The sequence below is a fragment of the Leptonotus elevatus genome, chromosome 9, assembly GCF_054856555.1.
Source record: "Leptonotus elevatus isolate MCC_2025b chromosome 9, RoL_Lele_1.0, whole genome shotgun sequence".
Classification (NCBI taxonomy): Eukaryota; Metazoa; Chordata; class Actinopteri; order Syngnathiformes; family Syngnathidae; genus Leptonotus; species Leptonotus elevatus.
Genome location: NC_141247.1, coordinates 24,114,848 through 24,136,640, shown reverse-complemented (window position 1 = coordinate 24,136,640; position 21,793 = coordinate 24,114,848). Strand labels below are relative to the sequence as shown.

Sequence of the window (21,793 nt, the reverse complement as noted above, 5' to 3'; positions counted from 1 at the left end):
GGGCGGCCATTTTGCCACTTGCGGTTGACTGAAAATGACATCAATGTTGCTCAAAGCTCAGGCAACAACCAATCAGAGCTCACCTGTTTTTTTTTTAAGCTGCGCTGTGATTGGTTGTTACCTGAGACCTGAGCAACATTGACGTCATCTTCAAGTGGCAAAATGGCCGCCCCCTGAGATGGATAATGATTGATTTGACCTCATCTGGCATGACATTTTCATGGGTCTTGATTAGCTTACTACTTATATTTTGCTTTACTCAGTTTCTCTTTGCTTGTTTTATGTGTGTGTTACTCGGATCAGGATTCTGCCCGTGGCCCGAGGGAGCGCTCATTGACTCTTCCGGTCTGTGACACGGATGCAGCTGAACCATGTGAGCGCCGTTTAGAGACTCCAGTTCCCCACGGTGGTCTGCACATGTTCAACTTTACGGTCTTAACTTCCACACCCAGATACCAGCAAGTCGTTGATGAGCTTCTGGGTGGTACCCGGTTGCTCGGATACAAGACCACGTTCACACAAGCGAGCGCTTTTCTGACCCACTTTTGTTGACTTGTGTCACAACTGGGCCGCACCATGGATAAAAGGACACCGATTGTTTTGGAGTCCGACTCTACGGCAAAAGCGAGGTTATTGAACTAGAACCCCACATGCGGCTTCACTTCCTGTTTACCGTGTCAAACAGATGAAAGGCCCCTGTGGCGAAAGCATGTGAGACGGACCAGAACAGAGGCGTTAGTGTTCATGGAGGGGGAGAGAAAACATAAGTGCAATCCGATAATATGATCTTCTCTCATTCGGAGAATCCTCCAGCGGCCTGGGAGCATTTCTTGTATTCTTAACTTCTGCAGATTCTTCAAACCGGGTAAGATTTATATTTCTTTTATCCCCTCAAAACTCATCTGAGTGTATCAGACCTACTTAACGAGTTAATTGCAGGATTAGTTCAATGCTTATAGCCCTATGAATCTTAGAGCACATCCATTTTAATACCTTGATGTTGTACAAAGGACTTTTCCCCTCAATAATAATTGATCTAAACCAGTGATTCTCAAATTGTGGCAATTGTACCGCGAGTCGTAGGTTGGCGCCTTCTCGTGCGCTGGTGTCAAACCTAAGGCCCGGGTGCCAGATACGGCCTGCCACAGTTTTATGCGGCCCACTACAGCAATTTGTGCTTCTACTTCAGGTTTCTTGCTCAGTGAATTTGTTGTTTTCATTTTGGTAAATTTTTTTTCTTTACTTCAATAGATATTACACAAAAAAAAAATCCCTTCTACACATTTTATGACTTACGATTACAAATGCATTTTGTTGTTGAAAATTCATATGATAAACTTTTATTTAGGTACATTTTTATGTAAAACATTTTGAGTAAATCATTATGTAAATACAGTTTTTTCTCTCTCCTATAGTTAAGCACAGTGTTAATGTTCAAACTGTGCATAATGTCACAGTGGCTCCCAACGCTATTAAATATTATTTTTATGCATAAATTCTCTGTTTTGTGGTCCATGCATAGCCTTCTTCGGCCCCCTATAGGCTAGAGTATTTTATTGTTTTTGTTGTTTATTGCACTTGGAGAAATAAAGTATTTTTTAACACATTCACATACTTAGTAAAAATGTGTGTACAAATGAGAGGATGGTAGTTGACATGTTTAGTTGTAAATAAAGTTTGAGAACCACTCACTGATTGTAAAGTGTTTGGAATGTAGTAATCGCCCATTTACGCTAGGGGACGTGCTTGACTTGTGAAAATCAGAGCCATTGTATTGCTCTGGTGAAAATTCGCTTGTTCAGCGCCGCCCCTCACATGATTGTCGAGTGGAACAGTATGGAAGAACCACAACCACAACGGATCGAAAATCGTTTGTAATCCAAGTGTAAGTATAGACCCCAACCCAATTAGCTGGAAATATGGACCCGGCTGTCCCGCGAATAACCAAAATTATATAAGTGACGCACATAGAAATTAATACAAATTACTCTTTTTTTGTTGGCTTTTTTTTTTTTTTTACAAACCTAAAAAATGATTCCCCCCCAAAAACTGAGAACAATTCTATATGTGGGATAAATGGTGCAACATCTCGGAACGGGGGAGAAAACAATAAATAAACACCCAGCCGGGCCAGTATGCGAATCCGCGTGTGCCGAACCGCGAGTATGTCGACTGTCTACTGTATAGTTGCGTTTATTTTTGTTTGCGTACTTTTTATAATGTTGACATTGTGCTTATGAAGCAATATTTGTGATCTACTGTGAATACATGGAGCCTTTATTTGCAGTTGTAGGACGACTCGTGTGTGTGAACCTGATCTTCCTAATATTATATTTCTATAATATCATATTATAGTTTGCTTATCATTTTAATCTTTTTTTTTAAGAGGCCAGTGATTCAAAAATTTTTTAGTACTTGGCCAGTGATGCTCTAAAAATACCGAATTAGTACTGTAAGTTTCAACAACAGTAAAATACAGTTGCATTAAATCTTCTTCTTTTTTAAGTACACTTTATCTACAGTGTTTTGTTCTCTATAGTACAGTATCAATTATTGAACTGCGTAATGTTACAGTGGTTTGCAAATGAAAGGAATAAAACCACTGCCACATTTTTGCTAAGAAAAGGCCTACTACGTTACTGTATTGTGATGGTACTTTGAAAACTAACTAGGTATTTGAGAATGTATTTTAAGGAGTTGAAGAAACGCTCACTAGGCTTTTACGACGTTCGTTTGCCCGGAAACGAGATACGGCGTTGCTCTCGATTTAATCGCTGCTCTTTGACGTCCACGTCTCCTTGGCGTCCGGTCCCAGCCTGACGACTGCTGCCTGCCTGGCCTGCCTGCCTGCCAGCTCGCTGCCGGTCGGTCGCGATGTGTTACGTGCTCTCGCTGTAGAAAAGAAAGAAAAAAACACACTCAGGAGGAACCCTATATAAATGGAGGAGGCCACAGTGAGTCTCAAAGGCTTGCGGAGCCAAATGGGTAAGGAAAGGATTAACTTTTAATTGTTTTGTTCTAGTGAGTTGGTTTTTTTTTTTTGGCGGTGATTTGAACGGGCTGTAACGCGGTCAGCAAACCCCCACCTCCTCCACCAACCCGGGGCTGGTAACGTTAGTTCCCGTCGCCGTCTCAATGGACCTGCCAAAAGGGAGACTTTTCCACCTTAACGATAACAAAATGTCGTCGTGACAAGGTTACATTTTGGGGTCACATCCCTAAAGGGAACTTAACGACTCGGCTTAATAGCACTGGCGGCTAATGCTAAGTTGAAGTTGTAACGTTATCTTCCTCGCCGGACCGGGTTGGCGTTTATTCGGCGACATTTTGCGTGGATCTTTTTATTCAACATGTCACGATTAAGTTCTCATTTTCAATAAGACAGAGTAAGTCAAAATTGATCGACTTCCTGGCGCTTGGCATCGACAATGTAGCCGCGTTAGCTCACCCAGAAGAGTTAAGAGTTGCTTGTCAAATGCGCTTTTGGACTTCATTTGATTCTGTTCATAAAATGGTTCCCACCGTCCCCAATTTTTACTTTGAAGTAAGTTAATTACTTCAATCTTAATCTCATATGATTGCCAGTTTACTAATTGCTTTCTTGTGCCCGTGTCTCGTCATGCCCTTTGGTGGCAAGTGTATGTTGACATATGGCATGACCCATGTCCCCCCCCCCCCCTTTATATTTGCAGGGTTACCATAACAATGTCTGACCTGATTTTTTTTTCCCCCATCAAGCATCAGTGGCACACATGCAGACAGGCCGTATAGAGAGCTGATGCACTGATAAGGGTTTGTGTTGCAAAAATGACTGCTCACTGCATCAGTGGACTTTCAGTCTGTGCAGGAGCATGAATGCACATTTTGTTTTGAATGGGACGCAGCTGACAGTTTCTCTGTGTTTTTGGGAGCCAAGAGACGGAAGGGGGGCTTAATGCATACCCGGCGTGGGCGTAGGCGGGTGTTACTCCTGGCAACAAGTGGCCACATTTAGTGCTGATGGTCTTCCTGTTTCCCCGGTCACTTTTCCATCCAGCGCTTTCAAACCGGAACCTTCAGCCGGCCAGATTTGTGGTTTTATGAAAATACAGTAAACCCACCGTGAACAGTGAGAAAACACTTTCTTAACTAATATTGTATGTTGATAGTTTTTAAGAGTAAATATATCATAAGCAATGGTCATCTTCAACTAGTTTAGCACTGAGCCACTCGCTAGCGTTGGATAAATGTACTTTTGTCTTAGTTCATAGTCAATTCTGGTGGATATTCTTCTTCACTTGGCACACGAGTGACATTTAAGACATGCTTTCCCCCTTCTAATTTGAAGGCGTTGGACCTTCGAGGTGGCAGTGTAATGTGAGGAATCTCGCTCATTTCCACAAGAATGCAGGCAAGGGGAAAAGCCAGCCGGTGAAAATGATGGCTTTACACTGCTGCAAGGTTATCGGCTCTTGCCAAATTATTAAAAGCATGACAAGTATTTCTTGAAATGGTTGCACTCACTCAACCACCACAGTGGAGCAGCTCTGGTTTCTATGTGATTTGTTCTCTTCGCTTTGCTCCTCTTCCTTCCTGTGCTTTTATGTAAAGTCGCTGATCTGACGCGCTGCATCGGGAAGGTCACGCAGGAAATTTGAATAGCAAAACTTAGCTTCAAAGTTGGTATGTATCGTTTCACGTTTGAGCATTATGTTAAAGTCAACCTTGTAGAATTTTTTTTTTTGACCATTCTCAATGAGAAATAACAGATAAAGGACTAAGTGAGAGGGAGATTGAGGTCCATCTGGAAGACTCCCCGGGGTTGTGTCACCGTGCCAGGACGCACTGCAAATAGCCCAGGCTTACCTTTGCATGACAAGGTCTGGAGTAATCCCGTCCAGGATCTGGCAATGTGTTTAAAAGTGTGCATGTGCGCGTGGCATCAAGACTCTTCACTGCCGTTAAGCCGGCCATGGATGCTGCCAGCCAAAATTGATCCTTTCCGGCTACGTCGCTTGATCCCGGGAAGCTAATTGTCAAATGAGGTGTTCAGTTGAGATCAGGGATGGGAAACCTAAATACTGGAGGGGGCCACAATATTTCATCAGTGCCACTCGGGGCCACATAGGATCACGCAATCCCTTACCAGATGGATGACAAAGATGCTATTTTAAATATAGACCGTATGCACTTCCTTAAGAGTGTGCATTTGAGAGGCTGCTCGTTGATGTTTTGCCAGCAATTTAGAGAAGTAGCGCCTGATTAGCGCTAGAATTGGAGCGTCCGTTTTACGCCGGCCGGTCTGCTTCCTCCTCCTCCACTTAATGACAAGCCCCCACGGGGGTCTGCACTGCTGCTTGCCATAATTGGCTGGCAGCCCCAGCCTGGACCGATTGGTGGCCAGACAAATGAGCGTCGCTCGGAAACCCGCTGGCCTCTTAAAATGGCCGTGATACGTCTCAGGCAAGATGTTTTGACGAAGTGGCCACTGTTGATTGTTTATATGCACAAATCTCCTCAGGGATGTAGCGCTGTCTGTGATTGGCTCGTCCTTTCTATGAACACACCTGGTTCTCTTGAGGCCCTCTTCTGCAGTCTAATCGCAGCACTTCAATTAGCACATGAATGTTCTTTTTGCTCCATGGCGACTGTCTCCGTGCATAGTTGTTGTTTTGATTTATTGACACGCCAGAAGCTGCTCAGGCCAAAACAGTAACGCTGTTGCCTTGGTGTCAATATTCTGATAATGAGTTGAGGAGCTTCACTTAGACAAAAGTAATCGTTATCAACATTGTTAAGCCTTTAGGACGCTAAAGTACTTAATAATCCTTTTTTCTTTTAAATTGCCGATATTCGCTGTTAGCGGCAGAACTCGGTTCCTTATTGCAAATAGTGGCAGTTCAATATAAAAAAATGGTTGCAGCTAAATAACTTTTTTTTTTCAAAGGTGTATTCTAACAATTATCCCATTGATAATTTGAATAATTGGATAAGAATCCATTTTGCAACACAAAACAACAAGGTGGGGCCTAGCCATGTGAGTGACATGGGTGTCACTGTCAGTGAGTAAGCGTATTTGGGATAGCAGAAGCTACTAACGATTAGCATCTTGTAACTACATTGCAGTTACAAACTTGTTTTCATTGTGGCGAATGAATGAATAATGAAATGGGTTTAACGTTATGCTTGTCAGCAGATTTGGGAGGAAATCTTCCAGTTTCTTCCACTTGCCGTCGACTGAGAATTACATCATAGTGCCAGCTTCCGAACGTCCCTGCTCACCTGTTTTCTGGGTTTGTTACGTGACATTAAGTTACTTAGTTACTAGTTAAATTGGGGACTTCTGCCATGACAAAATTTTGCCAGTGAATGGGTTGGTTCAGTGTACTGATCGTCTCGTAGGCTTTTTCCTCAAGAAATGGAAACACTAATCGACTTTAGTAACACAAAGTACATCAGCAGAACCCGAATGAATGAACGAGTGAGGTGGGAAGCAGCCTTGTTTGCGTATCACATGACAGAAGATCTAATTTGCCTACTCGTCAGCAATTCAGTATTGCTGAGAGCGCACCGCTGAGAAATGCCGTGAGGACGAAGCTGATGCCGCTTGATCATGTGCCGTTTCCTTCCTACTACGTCTGCAATGCACAATTTTGCCTTGGTGAAGAGCAAAGTGCTTTCAAATATTAAAAACAATCATTTTATTTTATTCGCCTCACTTTGGAGCGTTGGAAGGTGACATTGAATGCTAAGTCAGAGTTTCTCTCCGAGGTGCCAGGATTGTGTTGTTAAATTCAAATGCAGCGTATCAGTGCAAGCAATTTTGACACCTCAGGTTGTGGAAGCCTTCGAATGAAGCACTGGCCCAAAATTTGTGTGATTTATACAGTAGAATTGACGACACTTGACAGAGACGAAACTGAGAATGAACGTCGCCCAGTTGTCAATGTTTTCGATGTGAATTTTGAGGCAGATTTCTTCCAGAAAATTTTCATTTGATCATCTCCAAATTGAATTTCTTTTTGACTTATGAGTTTCCACTGTGTATGAGGTGGATCTTTGGAAAAATGTCTCCCGTGCAAGTGGACTCAAAAAGTAGAGAATCTCTGCTCTAAATGGTGAATTGTGCGCTTTTCCCTGGTCCAGCTGCAGCCGCGCAGGCCCAAGCCGAGGAGCGGCGCAGCCAGGCCGTGAGTCCAGCACCTCCAGCAAACGCAGCAGCCAAACCTCAGGGCTGTCGGCCAGGTAACCCACTTCACATCCCGACATGTCCTTATCTCCTTGAACAGTTTGCTACCAAACAATCCACTTGCCGCCCCCCCCTGCTCTGCATGGCTTACTGCAATGAGGCCCTGAGTCATCACCTTACTACTTGAGAAGCTCATTAATGATAGCCCCCCCCCCCCCCCCCCCACCAGCACTCACAACTTGGTGCAACGCTAATATATGTCCGTTTAAGCTGCAGCCTCCATCTGTGTACTTTTTTTTTTTTTTTTGACCGCTCTGACACACGTTTGCAGTCCTCGACGGCGGCACACTTCGAGTAGACGATCGACTGCGGGTAGCAAAAGAGAGACGAGAGGAGGCAGACAGGCAACAAGGTAGGAAGACAATCTTAACTATCTATTTACAGTTGCGCTCCGCAATTTAGGACTGGCCTGCAAATAGCGAAAATCTGCGTATAATTGATTTTAAGTTATCCTACCCTACCATGATTCTACCGATCCGGCTTGCTTAATATAATATATAATCCTCTGTGGCCCCTGAACTAATATGAGTTTGACACCCCTGTCTTACACACTTGTAATTGTGGCACAAATCAAACACCATGCTTTGCCAACAACACACACAATGCCGGGGTCGGGTTTGCTTACTATTAATATGATTTTTTTTCTTTCTATCAAATGCATTTTGTGTTGATATTGATCGTCCAATCAATCACCCAGCCCTAATGGCATGATTGTCAAGTGAAGAAGCGGATTGCCACAAAATTGTTCTAAAATCTGCGTCAGACTTTAGGTTCACTGAAATGTCAACCAAAAGTCAAATATTAACTTTTGGTTAGTGTGCGTCTCATTGTAAATCCACAAACATTTGACAAAGAATAGGCCAAAATGTCAGCCTGAGAAAGAAATTAATCTTGAACTCAAAGCTCATTATCTGTGTCATCTCAGTCACACATCAACTCATGATGGCGATACACATTCCCATTGACGGAAAATTAATGGTTGATTCGCACACTGAATTATTCATTTGAATCCTCATTCATTAGAAGCGACTGTGGTTTTCGTGTTTTGCTCAAGGGTACTTCAAAACCCAGGTTTCATACCTTTATTCTTAGAACACCAGTTTACCTAATCAGTCAAGCCGCAGGCATGGGCCGACCTCACCTAGATTTCCTCATGACAAGCGCTATTTGTTGTTCGACAGAACACGCTTCCACTCTTCAAGCGTCCAGTTACGGCTTTGGTGATGTAATGCTTGCATGCAGCTGCTTTGACCATGAAAGTCAGACCCTGAACCTCCTGACACACAGAGTTTATGCTGATTTTCATACCAGAGGAGGCTTGGAACTCCTAGGCCACTTTTGCATACGTCTCCAGAATCTCCACATCCACACTCGAGCTTTACATGCTGGAGTTGCTCTGGTTGCTGAACGGCACTTTTTGTTGATCATAGAATATCAAGAATGTAAGAAACTGTTGGACTGAATGTCCATATTGTGTCTATGAAACAAGCAATATCTTATTAAATTGAAAATTTTAAATGTAATGTTTTGTCATCAGTTTTGCGTGAGTCTCAGATCATGGAGCGCGAGCGCAAAGCTAAGATGCAAGTGGAGCGTCAGCAGGAGGAACGTCACAAGAAAGCTACGGAGCAGCGAAAGAAAGAGGAGCAGAAGCGTCAGGCTGTGGAGGAGAAGAGGAAGCAGAAACAGGAGGAGGAGAAGGTAGTTAACAAAGGAAGCCTGTGTGCCAGCAAGTTTGCTCTTGTGAATAGAGAGCATCTCTTTATTCCGTTTTTTTTTGTTTTTTTTTCATGTGTCAGGAGCATTACGAGGCAGTGATGAGACGAACGTTAGAGCGAAGCCAGCGGGCCGACCAGAGACAGAAGAGATGGTCCTGGGGAGGATTGTCAACAGACTCAGATGGGCGAACAGGTAATGGACGTTTTGTTTGTTTTGGGCCATTAAAACATTTGATTTTATTTCCGCCATCTCAAACCTGTTGTTGCCGCTCTTTCTTTGTAAGCACTTCAGGTCTGAATGACTGAGATTCCACCTAGTGGGTGCTAAAACTGGTGGAGACTGCTGTACTGTATTTAGAAGAGGGTTTTACACTTAAAAGGGGAGGTCAACCCAAAAATGTTCTCTACAAGAATATGTTCTATGCAGCTAGTCTAAACACACGGTATTCTGATTACTGTAATATTGTGTTTGTGGAATATTAATTTAACAGCAAAATCCAGCAGTTTTTATCCATCTAGATAAACTATTTTGCCTAACTTCCGTGTTCACATATTGCTCATATTGTGTCTTGAGACACCGTGAAAGAAAGGCTTGGAAAGTGAGATCGCCACACCTCGCGTGTGCTATCACTGCGCCGCTGAGAGGTTTCTTTCCCCACAGGAGACTCGGATGCAGGAGCCTCATCTCCAGTAACTATAGTAGTCTCTACTTCTTCACCAGAAAAGCCTCCAAGGAACCGACAAGGTTTTGTTTGCGAATTTGCCCGCCAGTTTAAAATCCTCAGCATGGGCACATGTTGGTGCAATGGGATATTTGGGTTATACTGTACCTTCTCTTCCTCACACTTACCTTCTTTTGCAGCCTAGCCTAACACTGATGGTTAAATAGATGAAGCCTCTCCCTGTCAGTATGCTTTCTACTCGCAGGGAGAGTGTTGCTTTTAGGTCTTGGACCCACTCAGACTTTTGGGGAAGGGCCAGGTCATCGGGCCTACTTTGCATGGAAGCCCAGTGAAATGCCAGGCTGAACTAATAATGTCACTTTGGGTGCAGATCATGACATGTTGTGGCTCCTCGGTCTGTTCTACTAACTTCACCGCATGATGTAAGCGCACAGCGTTGCGGTTGTTACAAAAAAAAAAAAAAAAAAAGGCTTAAGCATGAAAGGGCCAACACATTCCTTTATTAATATGTCACTAGTCAACTCAATTAGGTCATAAAGAGAGACAATCTAATCTAGATTCATAAAAGGACATGTAACAAAAAGTCTGCCTTGGTAATAAGGTAAACAAAATATTGCCTTTGCAAAGGCAGATGTTTTTCGATACAAATCTGTACTGGATCTCATTAGCTAATGGCTATCTTAGGTGCTTCTAATGTATAACTTTTTAGCACCTTTGCACCCTTTAGACCAGGGATGGCGAGATCCAGTCATCGAGGGCCCAAGTTCTGCAGGTTTTGGATATTTCCATTCTTCAACACAGCTAATTCATGATCAGCTCATCAGCAAGCTCTGCATAAGCCTGATAACGACGCTGTTAATTGGAATCATTTGCCGTTCGAGTAGGAAAACCTCTAAAACCTGCAGGACTCCGGCCCTCTAGGTCCACAGTTTGCCATCCCTGCTTTAGACCCTTCCACTGTGTGCACCTCCCTTTTGAGCTAGCTGTAGTGTAATCCCTCCCTTGTTTGTCCCACCCCCACCCCCACCCCCACCCCGACTTGTAGACAAGCGCTCCACATCCACCGTCAACCTCAAACAGCCGGCAGAGGCTAGCATCAGCAAACGCCTATCCTCGTCCTCCGCCACCCTCGTCAAAACTCCTGACAAAAGTAAGTCTCCGATTACTACTTCGTCCTCCCTCCCTCCCTTCCCCACAGCCCCTGCTTCCCCCACCCTTGTATCTAACCTCCTCACCTCCTAAGTAGTACATTGTTACATGGTATCTTATGTTTTAGAATGGTGTCAAACTCGAGGCCTGCCGGGCAAATCTGGCCCTCCATGTCCTACAACAATTTGTCTTTACTTAGGAAAGGGACAAGAAGTGCAACTCCCACCTATCTATTTTGTAAACAAACGCAGTGCTGCTCATCTTCTGGCAAGCAGACGTCAACGCTAGCCATATGTTAACAACCGCTTATTCCCAGGGTTTTCAGAAGCAGCTATAGCAATAATATATTTGTTATTAGGATTTTCGCACCATAACAATTCAGATTACAAGTTGTTACTGTTGTTCACGTCTGCTGTGTTTATTTCCCAAAAAAAGAAGGAAAAACTATAGATTTTTGTACTTTTCCCTGTAAAATGTTAGAATGCTTTATTGTCTGCCATGAGTGTGCGCACTTCTTGGCAGAAAAAAATAAGAAGTCTGACATGACAGCCTGGCTGTTGTCACGGTGTGAAAAAGCACCCGGTCGGTCCTGTTTCAGCCACCGGCTTTAAGTGGATATATTTTTGCGGGTCCAACATGTAGCTGTGTAAAGATGCGAGATGAAGTAGCAGATGGAAAAAAATATTTAGGTTTCTTGTTAATGTCCTGAAATCCAGCTGGTGATCAAAACTATGACAAACCCATCGTCCCAGAAGCCTAGCATGACCTCTGACCTCCAGGTCTAGCCTTATCCCAGCCTTTGCACACGACCTTACAGGGGCAGACCGTAGAGCTTCTTGACAATGAGATAATTGTTCAACTTGATTACTTGACTTTCCTTGATATCCAAACATGTGATTGGACTTGAGTACCATTCATTAGGTACCATGCGGTGGAAGTCACCATTGAGTGTTGTCGTCATCATTGTCTCTTAGGTTTAAAATCCAGGAGTTCGTCTTGTAACCGTTTACCTCGGAAAGACAGTGCCGCTAAGGAGGAAGGCAAAAAGCTGCAGGCAGACCCGACAGGTGCATAGACGTCGTTCCGTGCAACACTGCATTTCTCCACTTGCTTCACTGTTCCATGCAAGTCACATTATCACCGGGCTTGATCAATCTCATTAGATTTTTCTTCCCCCCTGCAACAGGAGATAAAATAAAAACCCAAATCTGTGTTTTATAGTGCAACATAAAAAAATAATAATTTATTTTAAAAATAATACTAATTACGGAATAATTAAGTGTGATGAAGACTTCTTTAGGAAACAGTCATTAAATCCATTAAGAGATAATTTTTTTTAATGGCAGCTTTGAAAGGCCAAACAGTTTTTCCCCCCCTTTTCCTCCCAGTCTCTATGTCCTAGAACCACTTACAATAGTGTCTATGTGTGCTTTTGCTCACGTCTTACTTTTGATGAAGATCACCAGTTCGGCATCAGCTGCCGTGATGCTTGCTGACTCCCACACAGACCATAACTGCACATGACCCGTTTGGAAACTCTCTCCGCGGGGATATTCTTGTTGACTTTCTGCCTGTGTCTCGTCGGACGTGACCCTGCGCTCACGTCCGTAGGTGCGTCCGTGAAGAAGAGGAGTGCGTCCCTCACACGAGTAAGTGTGGGCAGAGCACAGACTCCTGCCAAGGCTGCTAAGGGGACAGCAGACAATCAAGGTGGCTAGCATGGAACAATCAGTCGATCACTTTTTTTCATGCTGGCTTCTGGGTTAAAAAAATTTTTATTGGGGGGGAGCAACATGCATGATGCTCTCACATTACCAGCTTGCTTGTTCTGAATCTAAATGTTTTGAGGGGATAGGGATATATCTTTATTTGTCTCAGTTAAGCATCATTGAAGTATCTGATGCTTTAATCTGCCCTACTTTATTTTTGGCTTGATGTAATCTCACTCCCTTTACCCCCCAAAACTCACAATGCCGAATAACATCTTTGGCAAGTTGTCATATTTTCAATTTGATTTGCTTTTAACACTATATTCTTGCCTTTTTAACCAAATCTTTTTGCTGCGCACTCTGGCTACTAACTGTCACCCCTCGTCGCCGTTTTCGCCATTGTCAAGTCCAGCAATGGTCTTGTTGTATATTCCCACTAACACCATGTATTGTTTTTGTTTTGTCACAAAGTGTAGATTGTGTTCTCCCTTCCCTACAGATGACGTCTTCCTAGCTGGATTTAAGATGCTATGCTTGTGCACCAGTGCCATCCCATCATAGCGCCCACAAGGGCACCCAAATCCCTTCAAGAGTGCCAGTGTGCAGTCTGTGTATTAATCACCAAAGCTTTTGTTTGTTCTTTAGACTCTGCAGCTCCCAGTGAGGGAACGTGTTGTGACCTGAATGATAAATCTCTTTTTTTTTTTGTATTTTATATCTATTTGTTACTTAGTAGGATTGCACTAAATATGTTTTGGATTAGGGATTGGCATCATAGCATTTATCAAGGGGATGATGTTGAGCATGTATAATTGCGGTCATTAATCCAGGTACATATAGAATGTACAATTTGGCGCTTGAACTAAAATAGAATTTCTGAACCTTGGCGGCGATCTGTGCTCTACTGAGTGCCGCTCAAGTCCTTACCACCGTTCTTTTAGCCTCTTAATACCTTGGTGCATAGTAGCAGCCTGCTAGCTCTTAAAATGTAAAAAGCATCTGTCCGTTGCAGATGTCTGTTTGAAAGAAACTCCTCAGAGACGTGTGAATCCGCCACTTGAGCAGCGAGTACATTTAGTCTATAACCCTAAACTCTTGAAACGCTTTCACTCCGGTGTGAATTCTACATTTGTAGCACAGTTGGCGACAAAGACCTCAGTTCTTGTCATTTTTAGATGCAGGAACTCATTGTTTCCGCAGGGAATTCACCATTTCAAGAAGTTAATAGAAGAAGTTAACTCATTCACTGCCTCGCGTTTTCAAGCAACATTGTCAGCAGCTGTAGGTTTTTGGCCAATCTTTCAAAACCCACATAATACTGTATTATGTTCTGTGTATTTTGCCAGGAAAATTTATTTCTTCCTCATTGCTTTCTTTTGTAATAAGCAGTCGATCATAAGAATTTTTTTAGTCAGAAATGTGTTTTTGGTGAAACAAAGAAAACGAGCTTTCTACTACCTACTGTGTACATACTGAGCTGAGCTTGAGGTGAGGCGCGGCGCCTGAACTTCATTCAGTCCCAATGTGATGGCGTTTTTCTCTTACAATTGACGTGACAAGCTGAGATTTACCACCATCTTTATCTTTTACTCAAAAGCTGTGCGGATCTCAAATCCAAAGCTCTACAAACACTTCCATCTACAGGGATGGTTTACAAATTTAAATCACACACAAGACGTTCTTGGACACCTACCTGTTGAAAAATTTACTTGACGAATATATACGTCAATGGCAGTAAACAATTGGATTACAGTTATCGAATTGAAACATCTATGGCAGTGACTTGGGTAACTTTGTGGACACCTTAGAAATGTTTTAACAGTCGATGGTCGAGGACTTATGGGTCACTTCTAGTAGGCAGTCTTAAACGCTCTCTATCTTTTTTGCCCTAATAATCTTTTGCTGTTGACTAATGATTCAATGTTTTCTCTGTCCGATCAGCACACCTCCCACTGCCTTAAGGAACCATTGATTTGACCACATTGTCGACTGATCCAACTTAGACAATCAGTGGTCTGTCTCAGTACTCTTCCATGACATCACTGCCTTGTTATTTTCATGAAATGACTTCATTGATTACCAGTAGAAGTGAAAAGCTCTGAGAGACTATTGAGACATAACCTTTTGGTGCATGTTGTTGATTCTCTCCTGATGGTTAAATCACATGGTGACTTATCTAACTGACAATCCCCCACTCCCCACCCCTACTTTATCCCTTCTTCCTTTTTGTCATTTTCTGCTACTATCCCTGCCCCCCGCCCCCCTCCACACCCCATCCTTGTCCTTTTTTGCTGTCTTCTTTTTTGGGTTTCGCTTTTCGGTGGGCTCGCCTCGTAGCTCGCAAGCAAGCGACTTGCACTGTGGACGGAGGGGTCATTAGTCGCCTGCTCACTCCCACCCAGGCCTCACTAGCTAGGAGCAAGAGTGCTGCCGCCCTTTCCCCTGAAGGAACAGATGCTGCAGGTAACCCCCTCTTCTCAAATAGTCTGACAGAGGAAGGTTCTCATTTGTTCCCCTTTTCTACTACTGTAAGTTAGCAGAGGGTCTTCAGTCTGTGAAAGGGTTCTGAAACAACCAAAGCTCGTGCGCAATTTGGAGCGTGCTGGAGTTGATCATTAGCTAATGCTAACACAGTTTAAAATGAATAATTTCAGCAGATATTTATATATAAAAAAAAAAGTTCCTAGTCTGTTTATATAAAATATTGTATACATGAAAAAAAGTAAAGTAGGGTAATATCGTAGCATGCCTTCTTGTACCTTGAAACTTCGTGAGTCGTGTGGTTAACAGACAATCTCCTGAACTTGGCCCAACATGGCCATACTTGCAATTGATGTTTTTCCACTGGTAAAATTGGGCACACGGTACCGTTTCTAGTAGCCAGTCAATTGGGAATCCATGTGTACCAGATCAATACCATGCAGGACTTCAACCACGGTTGGTAGCTCACTGGGCAGCAAGTTTGTCATTGCCGCCTATATTGTAAAACTGAAAGCGAAGGCTGCATTGGCAGAAATGGTAGTAGCATGATGCTGTGCTTTTGCTCTTGGGCCTTACTCCAGTCTGTATTTTGTTCTCCTTTTGAACAAATATTGCTGTAAGGTAGAAATATTTTATGTACAAATACGGTCCTTTTCCCTTTTTTTTTTTTCTCCACGTCGAAGCATTATTAATTGATTTTTATTAAAATGTTGAAAATAGCTTGAGAATAACTCAATTGTCTGGAAGGCGTTGTAAGACTCATTTTGCTCCACTCTGCGGGGGCCTTGCAGCATTATGTTGCCGCAATATTGAATTTTTTTTCAACAATAATGAAAGATAAATAGATTGCTGTAATGCTTTGGTGCTGAAGAAACTCGTCAGCCACGGGAAAATGTGCGTTTATTTCCACCTATTAGGCTGCTTGATTAGCTCATTGTTTTATTGATTACATAACGCATGGCTCGATGACCTTTAAAAAGGACTTTGGGGAAGATGATGTCACCACAATCGTTTGCTTTTCTTTGTTTGGCTCGGGTTTGGGGTCGGTATGGATGCAGCCACAAAATACCGGAGACCCTCTTTCTCCTCCTTTGTTCAAAGTGTATTTGGTAATGGCAGCATGGTTTTCGCAGAACTCTTTAAAGGTGGAGAACTGAGCATAACGCCCCAAACCAGCACATGTACAGCTGAGCCAGTGCTGCGCAATGGAGAAGCTGCATTACTCATCTTGGTCAATGCTTCCACATCTAGTAAGACCCCCTTTAGTGCTGCGCCAACCAAGTTTTCAAGTAATTGCCAAAATAAGTCACTGCCCAGTTCAGCTGGTGTTTACAGTCAGCTGTTTGCAATTCATATGAACCTTAAATATCGTCAGCGAAGCTGCAGCAGACGCATGAGAGAGAGAGAGAACATAGTTCCTCTGTAAATATGGACCAACATGCGTCCGGCTCACATGCGCTTGCCAAGTGACACAATTGGCCACAGTTGTAGTGTGCCTTGGCTTTAGCCGATCAGGCCGGCCGCATTTCTCAGCATCTGAGGAGCTTCTGGGTCCATGCTGGGAGATTTTCTTTAAGCTGCTTACTTGTTGTAGTTGTGTCCGAACGAAACCGTTGTGCGGCTACAGGTGTTCTGGCACCAAGATCAGAGACCCGGTGGCGGCAGGTGGCTTTTTACTGGACAATATAGTTGTAGTAAATGGCGCTCACACTATTCAAGGAGCAAGTTATACTCTTCTCTGCGTGGTAATGTACTGTAGATAACTTGTCACTACATTACTACCAGAAAGTCATCTAATTGTAGATGTGCACTGTCTGATTCATAAATACAATTACTGTTTTGTTCTAGAAAGCCATTTGAATCTCTGCAACAGATTCAAGCTGTGTAGGTTGTTGGGTGTGGCGGTTTATTGACCAGCCATTAGACACCCATTAGCACTTATGGATCGTGTGCCAAGTATGGCCCCAGTGGAAACATGACCCATCCGCTGTATTTGCAACAGCGCAGTGGACAGGAATCGTTCTCATCATAGATGCAGAATCACAGAAGACACTTGTGACTGAGCTTTGGCATCGAGAGTCCTCCAGGTTGCCGGATTATCATGACTAATCCCTCAATCTGACACAGCGAGTCAAGAGTCAGCCGACAACAAGATGCCCTGTCCTGCAGAAACAAATACTTTTGTCAGACTGCTGTCATTTGGCTGCTCAAAATCGTCTTCAAATATTAGTAGAGCTTGTTCTTTGTGTCCTGTCTTGTGAGGTATTTGAAATAGGGTGCTGTGTCTCTTCCTGAAGGTCTCTCACTTTGACTTGGTAAAATGCTCACTAGTGGGACAGATTCCGGTGTCAGCAATGACATTAATTAGGGTTTCTGTCCACTTAGGTTTAATAGAAGCAGCTTAGTGCTTTTGGAGTGCAAGAGGTCACAATCAATTCTCAGTCTAATTAACAGACTGATAAATATTCACATTGAATTTCGCTGCAGCATTTCTAAACCAATAAATCTAATGGTGGACTTAAACTTGTTCACCATAAATGAAAGGGAATTATATGTTTTGTTTTTAAAATCAATATATAACCTTGCCTGTTACAAAAGCCCCCCGTCTTAAAACTAACAAACACTGCAAAACACCATGGTCCGCTAACAAATAGCATCAGTGTCTCAGCGTTATAACCTATTTTAGCATTGGGTATTTAAGCACAAACAGTCTATCAAAACATGTAGCGAGACAACATAACTATTTATTATCCTTTACAAAAAGTGGCTTATTTTACTGTTGCTTATAGTAGGGGTGAAGCTTTTCTCCATTTATGTCTGTCTGATGGTATTATACTGCCCCCGTTGGCCATTGTCATCATTAAATGATTTAAACTTGTATCTGAAGGCACCACTGTATACAGTATACATTTTATCTTTGAGCTATACACATAACTGTTTGAGACAATCACAAACTGTATTCTTGTTTATTACATACTAATATTCAAATAATTGCAAATGTGGTGTGTTAGTGTTTGCTTTCTGTTCTAGTTCAACTGACACTGACACCCAAATGTTGAGTTTGCTTGGTTTTTGAGGTTGTTGTCCCTCGTGAACACAGATCGAAACTGCTGCCTGCTTAAATGCTACATCTAACACATTGAATTAATTTTTTCCCCTTTAAAAAATATTTTCCTGCCTTTTTTTCATCACCTGTCATCCTTTCCTCCTTGTATCCATCTCTCCTTGTATCTTAATTTTTCTTCTACCTTTTTTTTTTTTTTCTTTACACCTTTTGGTTCTTTGCTGCTTCGCTGCCCAACCTGGCCTGCTTATCACCCCTCCCCGCTGGTTGTGCCCTGCCGATGACTGTGTCCTTTACCAGAGTGTCACCTGTGTCCTCGCTCAGCATCTGCCACGCCCGTACACCCGCCACGCGGGCCATTGCGCAGTCGCAGCATCGACCGGCAGAAAAACGGGATGACCACCTCCGTGTCTGCAGACGGCGCCCTCGACCCCTCGCTGGTGAGAGCATCTCTTGTTAAAAGCTAACCAAGAGCTCAATCAGTATTTTATTTTTATTTTATATATATATATATATATATATATATATATATATATATATATTTATATATATATGTTTATATATATATATTTATTTATATATATTTATATTTATATTTATATATATGTTTATATATATATATATATATATATATTTATTTATATATATATATTTACATATATATTTATATATATATATATTTATATATATATATATTTATATATATATATTTATATATATATATTTATATATATATATATATATATATATATATATATATATATATATATATATATATATATATATATATATATATATATATATATATATATATATATATATATATATATATATATATATATATATATATATATATATAAATATATATATATATAAATATATATATATATAAATATATATATATATATATATATATATATATATATATATATATATAAATATATATATATATAAATATAAATATATATATATATATATATATATATATATATATATATATATATATATATATATATATATATATATATATATATATATATATATATATATATATATATATATATATAAAAATGTCCACTCAACCAGTATTTGTATAATGATCTATTAATTGACTGGTAATTTGTAAGTTATGTGGAATGGATGGTTAATCAGCTGAGGCCAAATGGAGTGTGACGATTGGCTGCAGCCAGCTGTTTCACAGTTAATTTACTCCTCTAGTTTGCAGCATTAAAAGAACGATGTGATGTATGAACAGCTGTGTTAGAACATGCCTTTAAAAATGGTCAATCGTTAAATGTCCCATGAGCTGATTAGTCTGCAACTCTGGAGGCAGCAGCAGCAACTACAAGTGATAGAGAGGGAAAAAATAGCATTCATGCGCAGGATGGTGGAAAATTACTGATGCGGCAGAAGGGAGAAGAGAGCAATGCATTATGCGAAAATGTCTGTGTTGGCCGATACAAGATTATCTCAGGGATGGTTTGGGACAAGCCTGAGCCAGCACTTCTTATGTAAGTATATCCCAAAAGGAAGTACAGTAGATTTGACATTTGCCAGTCAAAGTGCTTTAGCTGGATTCAAATGACAGGGAAGGTTAATTCCTGCTGGTTCTCCCTTTGGCACAATGTTATCTACTGGCACGAGGAAGTGACGTCTGTCACTGTTGCTTGTTGCACTCTCGTCGACATAAACTTTGAGTCTAGACTCTGTGAGGCTGTGAAAGGACTCGTTGACATGGCATGAGACAAACTTGTGGCCTGATTCTGGACAGATCGGGTCATGCAAAGCAGACTACGCCCTGAGGCTGGGGCTGTTTGGCTTTCCATCTCTTTGTCTTTGTGGTTGCCTCCATTAACTGCTGTACATATACAGTTATAACCTTGTGGTTCGCACTGTGATGCTTCTTTTAAAATCATATCTTGGTGTGTTATGTTCAAGCTTCTTTGTGACAAACCATGTTGCAAGGAAGGTTTTTTACAAGGTTTGCAGGTCATCATTGTGTTTGAATGGCTTCTTTTTACACTGGTGCTTTGTCTCAAACTCGGAAATGAATATTTGTCCCAGTTATCAAGCTGATAGCCTATCCAAAGCTTGTAACCAGAGCTAACATGTTTTTATTATGAGAGCAGGCAAGTCATGAAACCCTTTTGTGATAAATGAAGCTCACCTTTCTGAATGTCACAAAATGACACTCTTCATGAGTTCAAGTATCCGTGGCTGTGTAAAAGATGTGACCTGATGTAATTCTAGTTGCCATGAATTAATTTTCCATCTCTGTTCCGTCTGTGTGGGGGAAAAACAGAACAAGCAGGAAAAAACGCTTACCTCGTCCGGGCGGCAACGCCCGCCCTCTCCATCCATCCCCATGGGACGTACCCGCTCGCCATCCCCCGCCCCAAAACCATCTCCAAAGAGGACTCCTTCTCCAGCAGCATCAAAGTAAGAAGTCAAGCAAATGTTATGTTTCAACTCAACTTTGCATAGAAAAAAAAATATGACCCGGTGGGATATATTCCAGCCAGCGTGTATAAATTACAATATATAATCTCTCCAATCAAGACGATTCGATGCGCATCTCGATACATGAGGTGCTATCCGATGCAAGGACGGTTCGATTTTAAAATGGAACGATTCGGTTCAGTAAGATTTCGATTCTGTTCGATTATTTGATTACTTGACAACTAGTCAACTGCCAAATTAATTTATAATTATTTTTGATACTCCATTAATCGTTTGAATATCTTGTTTAATTTAAAATGATCTAATCTCATAATTTGCACATTTGCAAACTAGGGATGCACCGATCGATCGGCCTGCCGATTTATCGGCCCCGATTTCCTTAATTTTGGAAGATCGTGATCGGCCTAACCCTTAAAAATAAACTGATCTTTTCCACCAATCTCATCTCCCTCCTCAGAGGTCTGAAAAAGTCAGCCACTGTCCTGTTCTGCTGAAATGACAAATAGGATTTTCATTTCTATTTGAGAGAACTACTTCATGTGCAGTTAAAACAAGCCATTTGTATTATTTCCCCGATATTGTTCAATGTTTTCCAATAAAACAAGATTGGAACACTGAAGGTATATGTTCGGCAGGTCAGACTTTTTAAAAGATCGGGAATCGGTGATCGGACAGAAAATTATGATCGGTGCACCCCTTTTGCAAACATCTGCTTTTATTTTGGAAAACAGCTATCAACATTTTTGCATATGTATTGCGCCGACATGTTACAGACCAAATTAGTAAGTTAGCAGTCTTTTAAAATGCTATTTTAACATGCATCTGCCTAATAAAATGCAACACTTACAGTTTGCATACAGTAATCCCACAATCCTCGATGCGGCCAGTGACTAACGTGATTGGTTACAGTTCATTCACAACATCGCTCCAAGCCAATGAGGCATTGCTTATATCTGCCGGCACGGCATGCTACATGCAAGCGAGTATTAGCAAATAGCCGTTCTGTCGCGACCTGAGGAGGGATGAAAATGGGAATATTGTGTTTGTTTCTGCTCCAAAACGTAACTATATTGCCCCCCGTGTCGCATAAAACAACTTTGAATTACCCCTGGGCCTGTTCAAAAGTTGCGGGGGGAAACAAAAGATGACAGAACGTCCAGGACGCGAACCTTTGTCAGATCTTAATGGCTTGGTAGCGTCGCCTGGCTTTGACACAAAGAGGAATACACAAACTTTGTATTAGAAAGTTGCTGCCTTAGACAATGAGCATCCATTTTTCCAGGTTGTAGGAGTGATATTTA

General features: G+C 41.8%; 1 protein-coding gene across 17 annotated transcripts in view; it reads left to right on the top strand.

The window, feature by feature from the left end:
* map7d3 (MAP7 domain containing 3) overlaps positions 1-21,793 on the top strand; it is a 32,374-nt gene that overhangs the window by 3,520 nt on the left and 7,061 nt on the right. Inside the window, exons 3-14 of one of the 17 annotated variants that reach the window (XM_086085726.1) lie at positions 304-865; positions 7,126-7,224; positions 7,500-7,580; positions 8,766-8,929; positions 9,028-9,139; positions 9,608-9,691; positions 10,675-10,779; positions 11,753-11,845; positions 12,390-12,488; positions 14,825-14,950; positions 18,357-18,472; positions 20,335-20,471. In XM_086085726.1, coding sequence (XP_085941852.1) covers positions 8,786-8,929; positions 9,028-9,139; positions 9,608-9,691; positions 10,675-10,779; positions 11,753-11,845; positions 12,390-12,488; positions 14,825-14,950; positions 18,357-18,472; positions 20,335-20,471 — 1,016 coding nt within the window. In that variant the 5' untranslated portion in view covers positions 304-865; positions 7,126-7,224; positions 7,500-7,580; positions 8,766-8,785. Of the gene's footprint in view, positions 1-303; positions 866-1,828; positions 1,886-2,798; positions 2,986-7,125; positions 7,225-7,499; positions 7,581-8,765; positions 8,930-9,027; positions 9,140-9,607; positions 9,692-10,674; positions 10,780-11,752; positions 11,846-12,389; positions 12,489-14,824; positions 14,951-18,356; positions 18,473-20,334; positions 20,472-21,793 lie in introns of those variants that run through there. The other 16 variants (XM_086085727.1, XM_086085715.1, XM_086085716.1 and 13 more) reach the window with 16 other exon arrangements.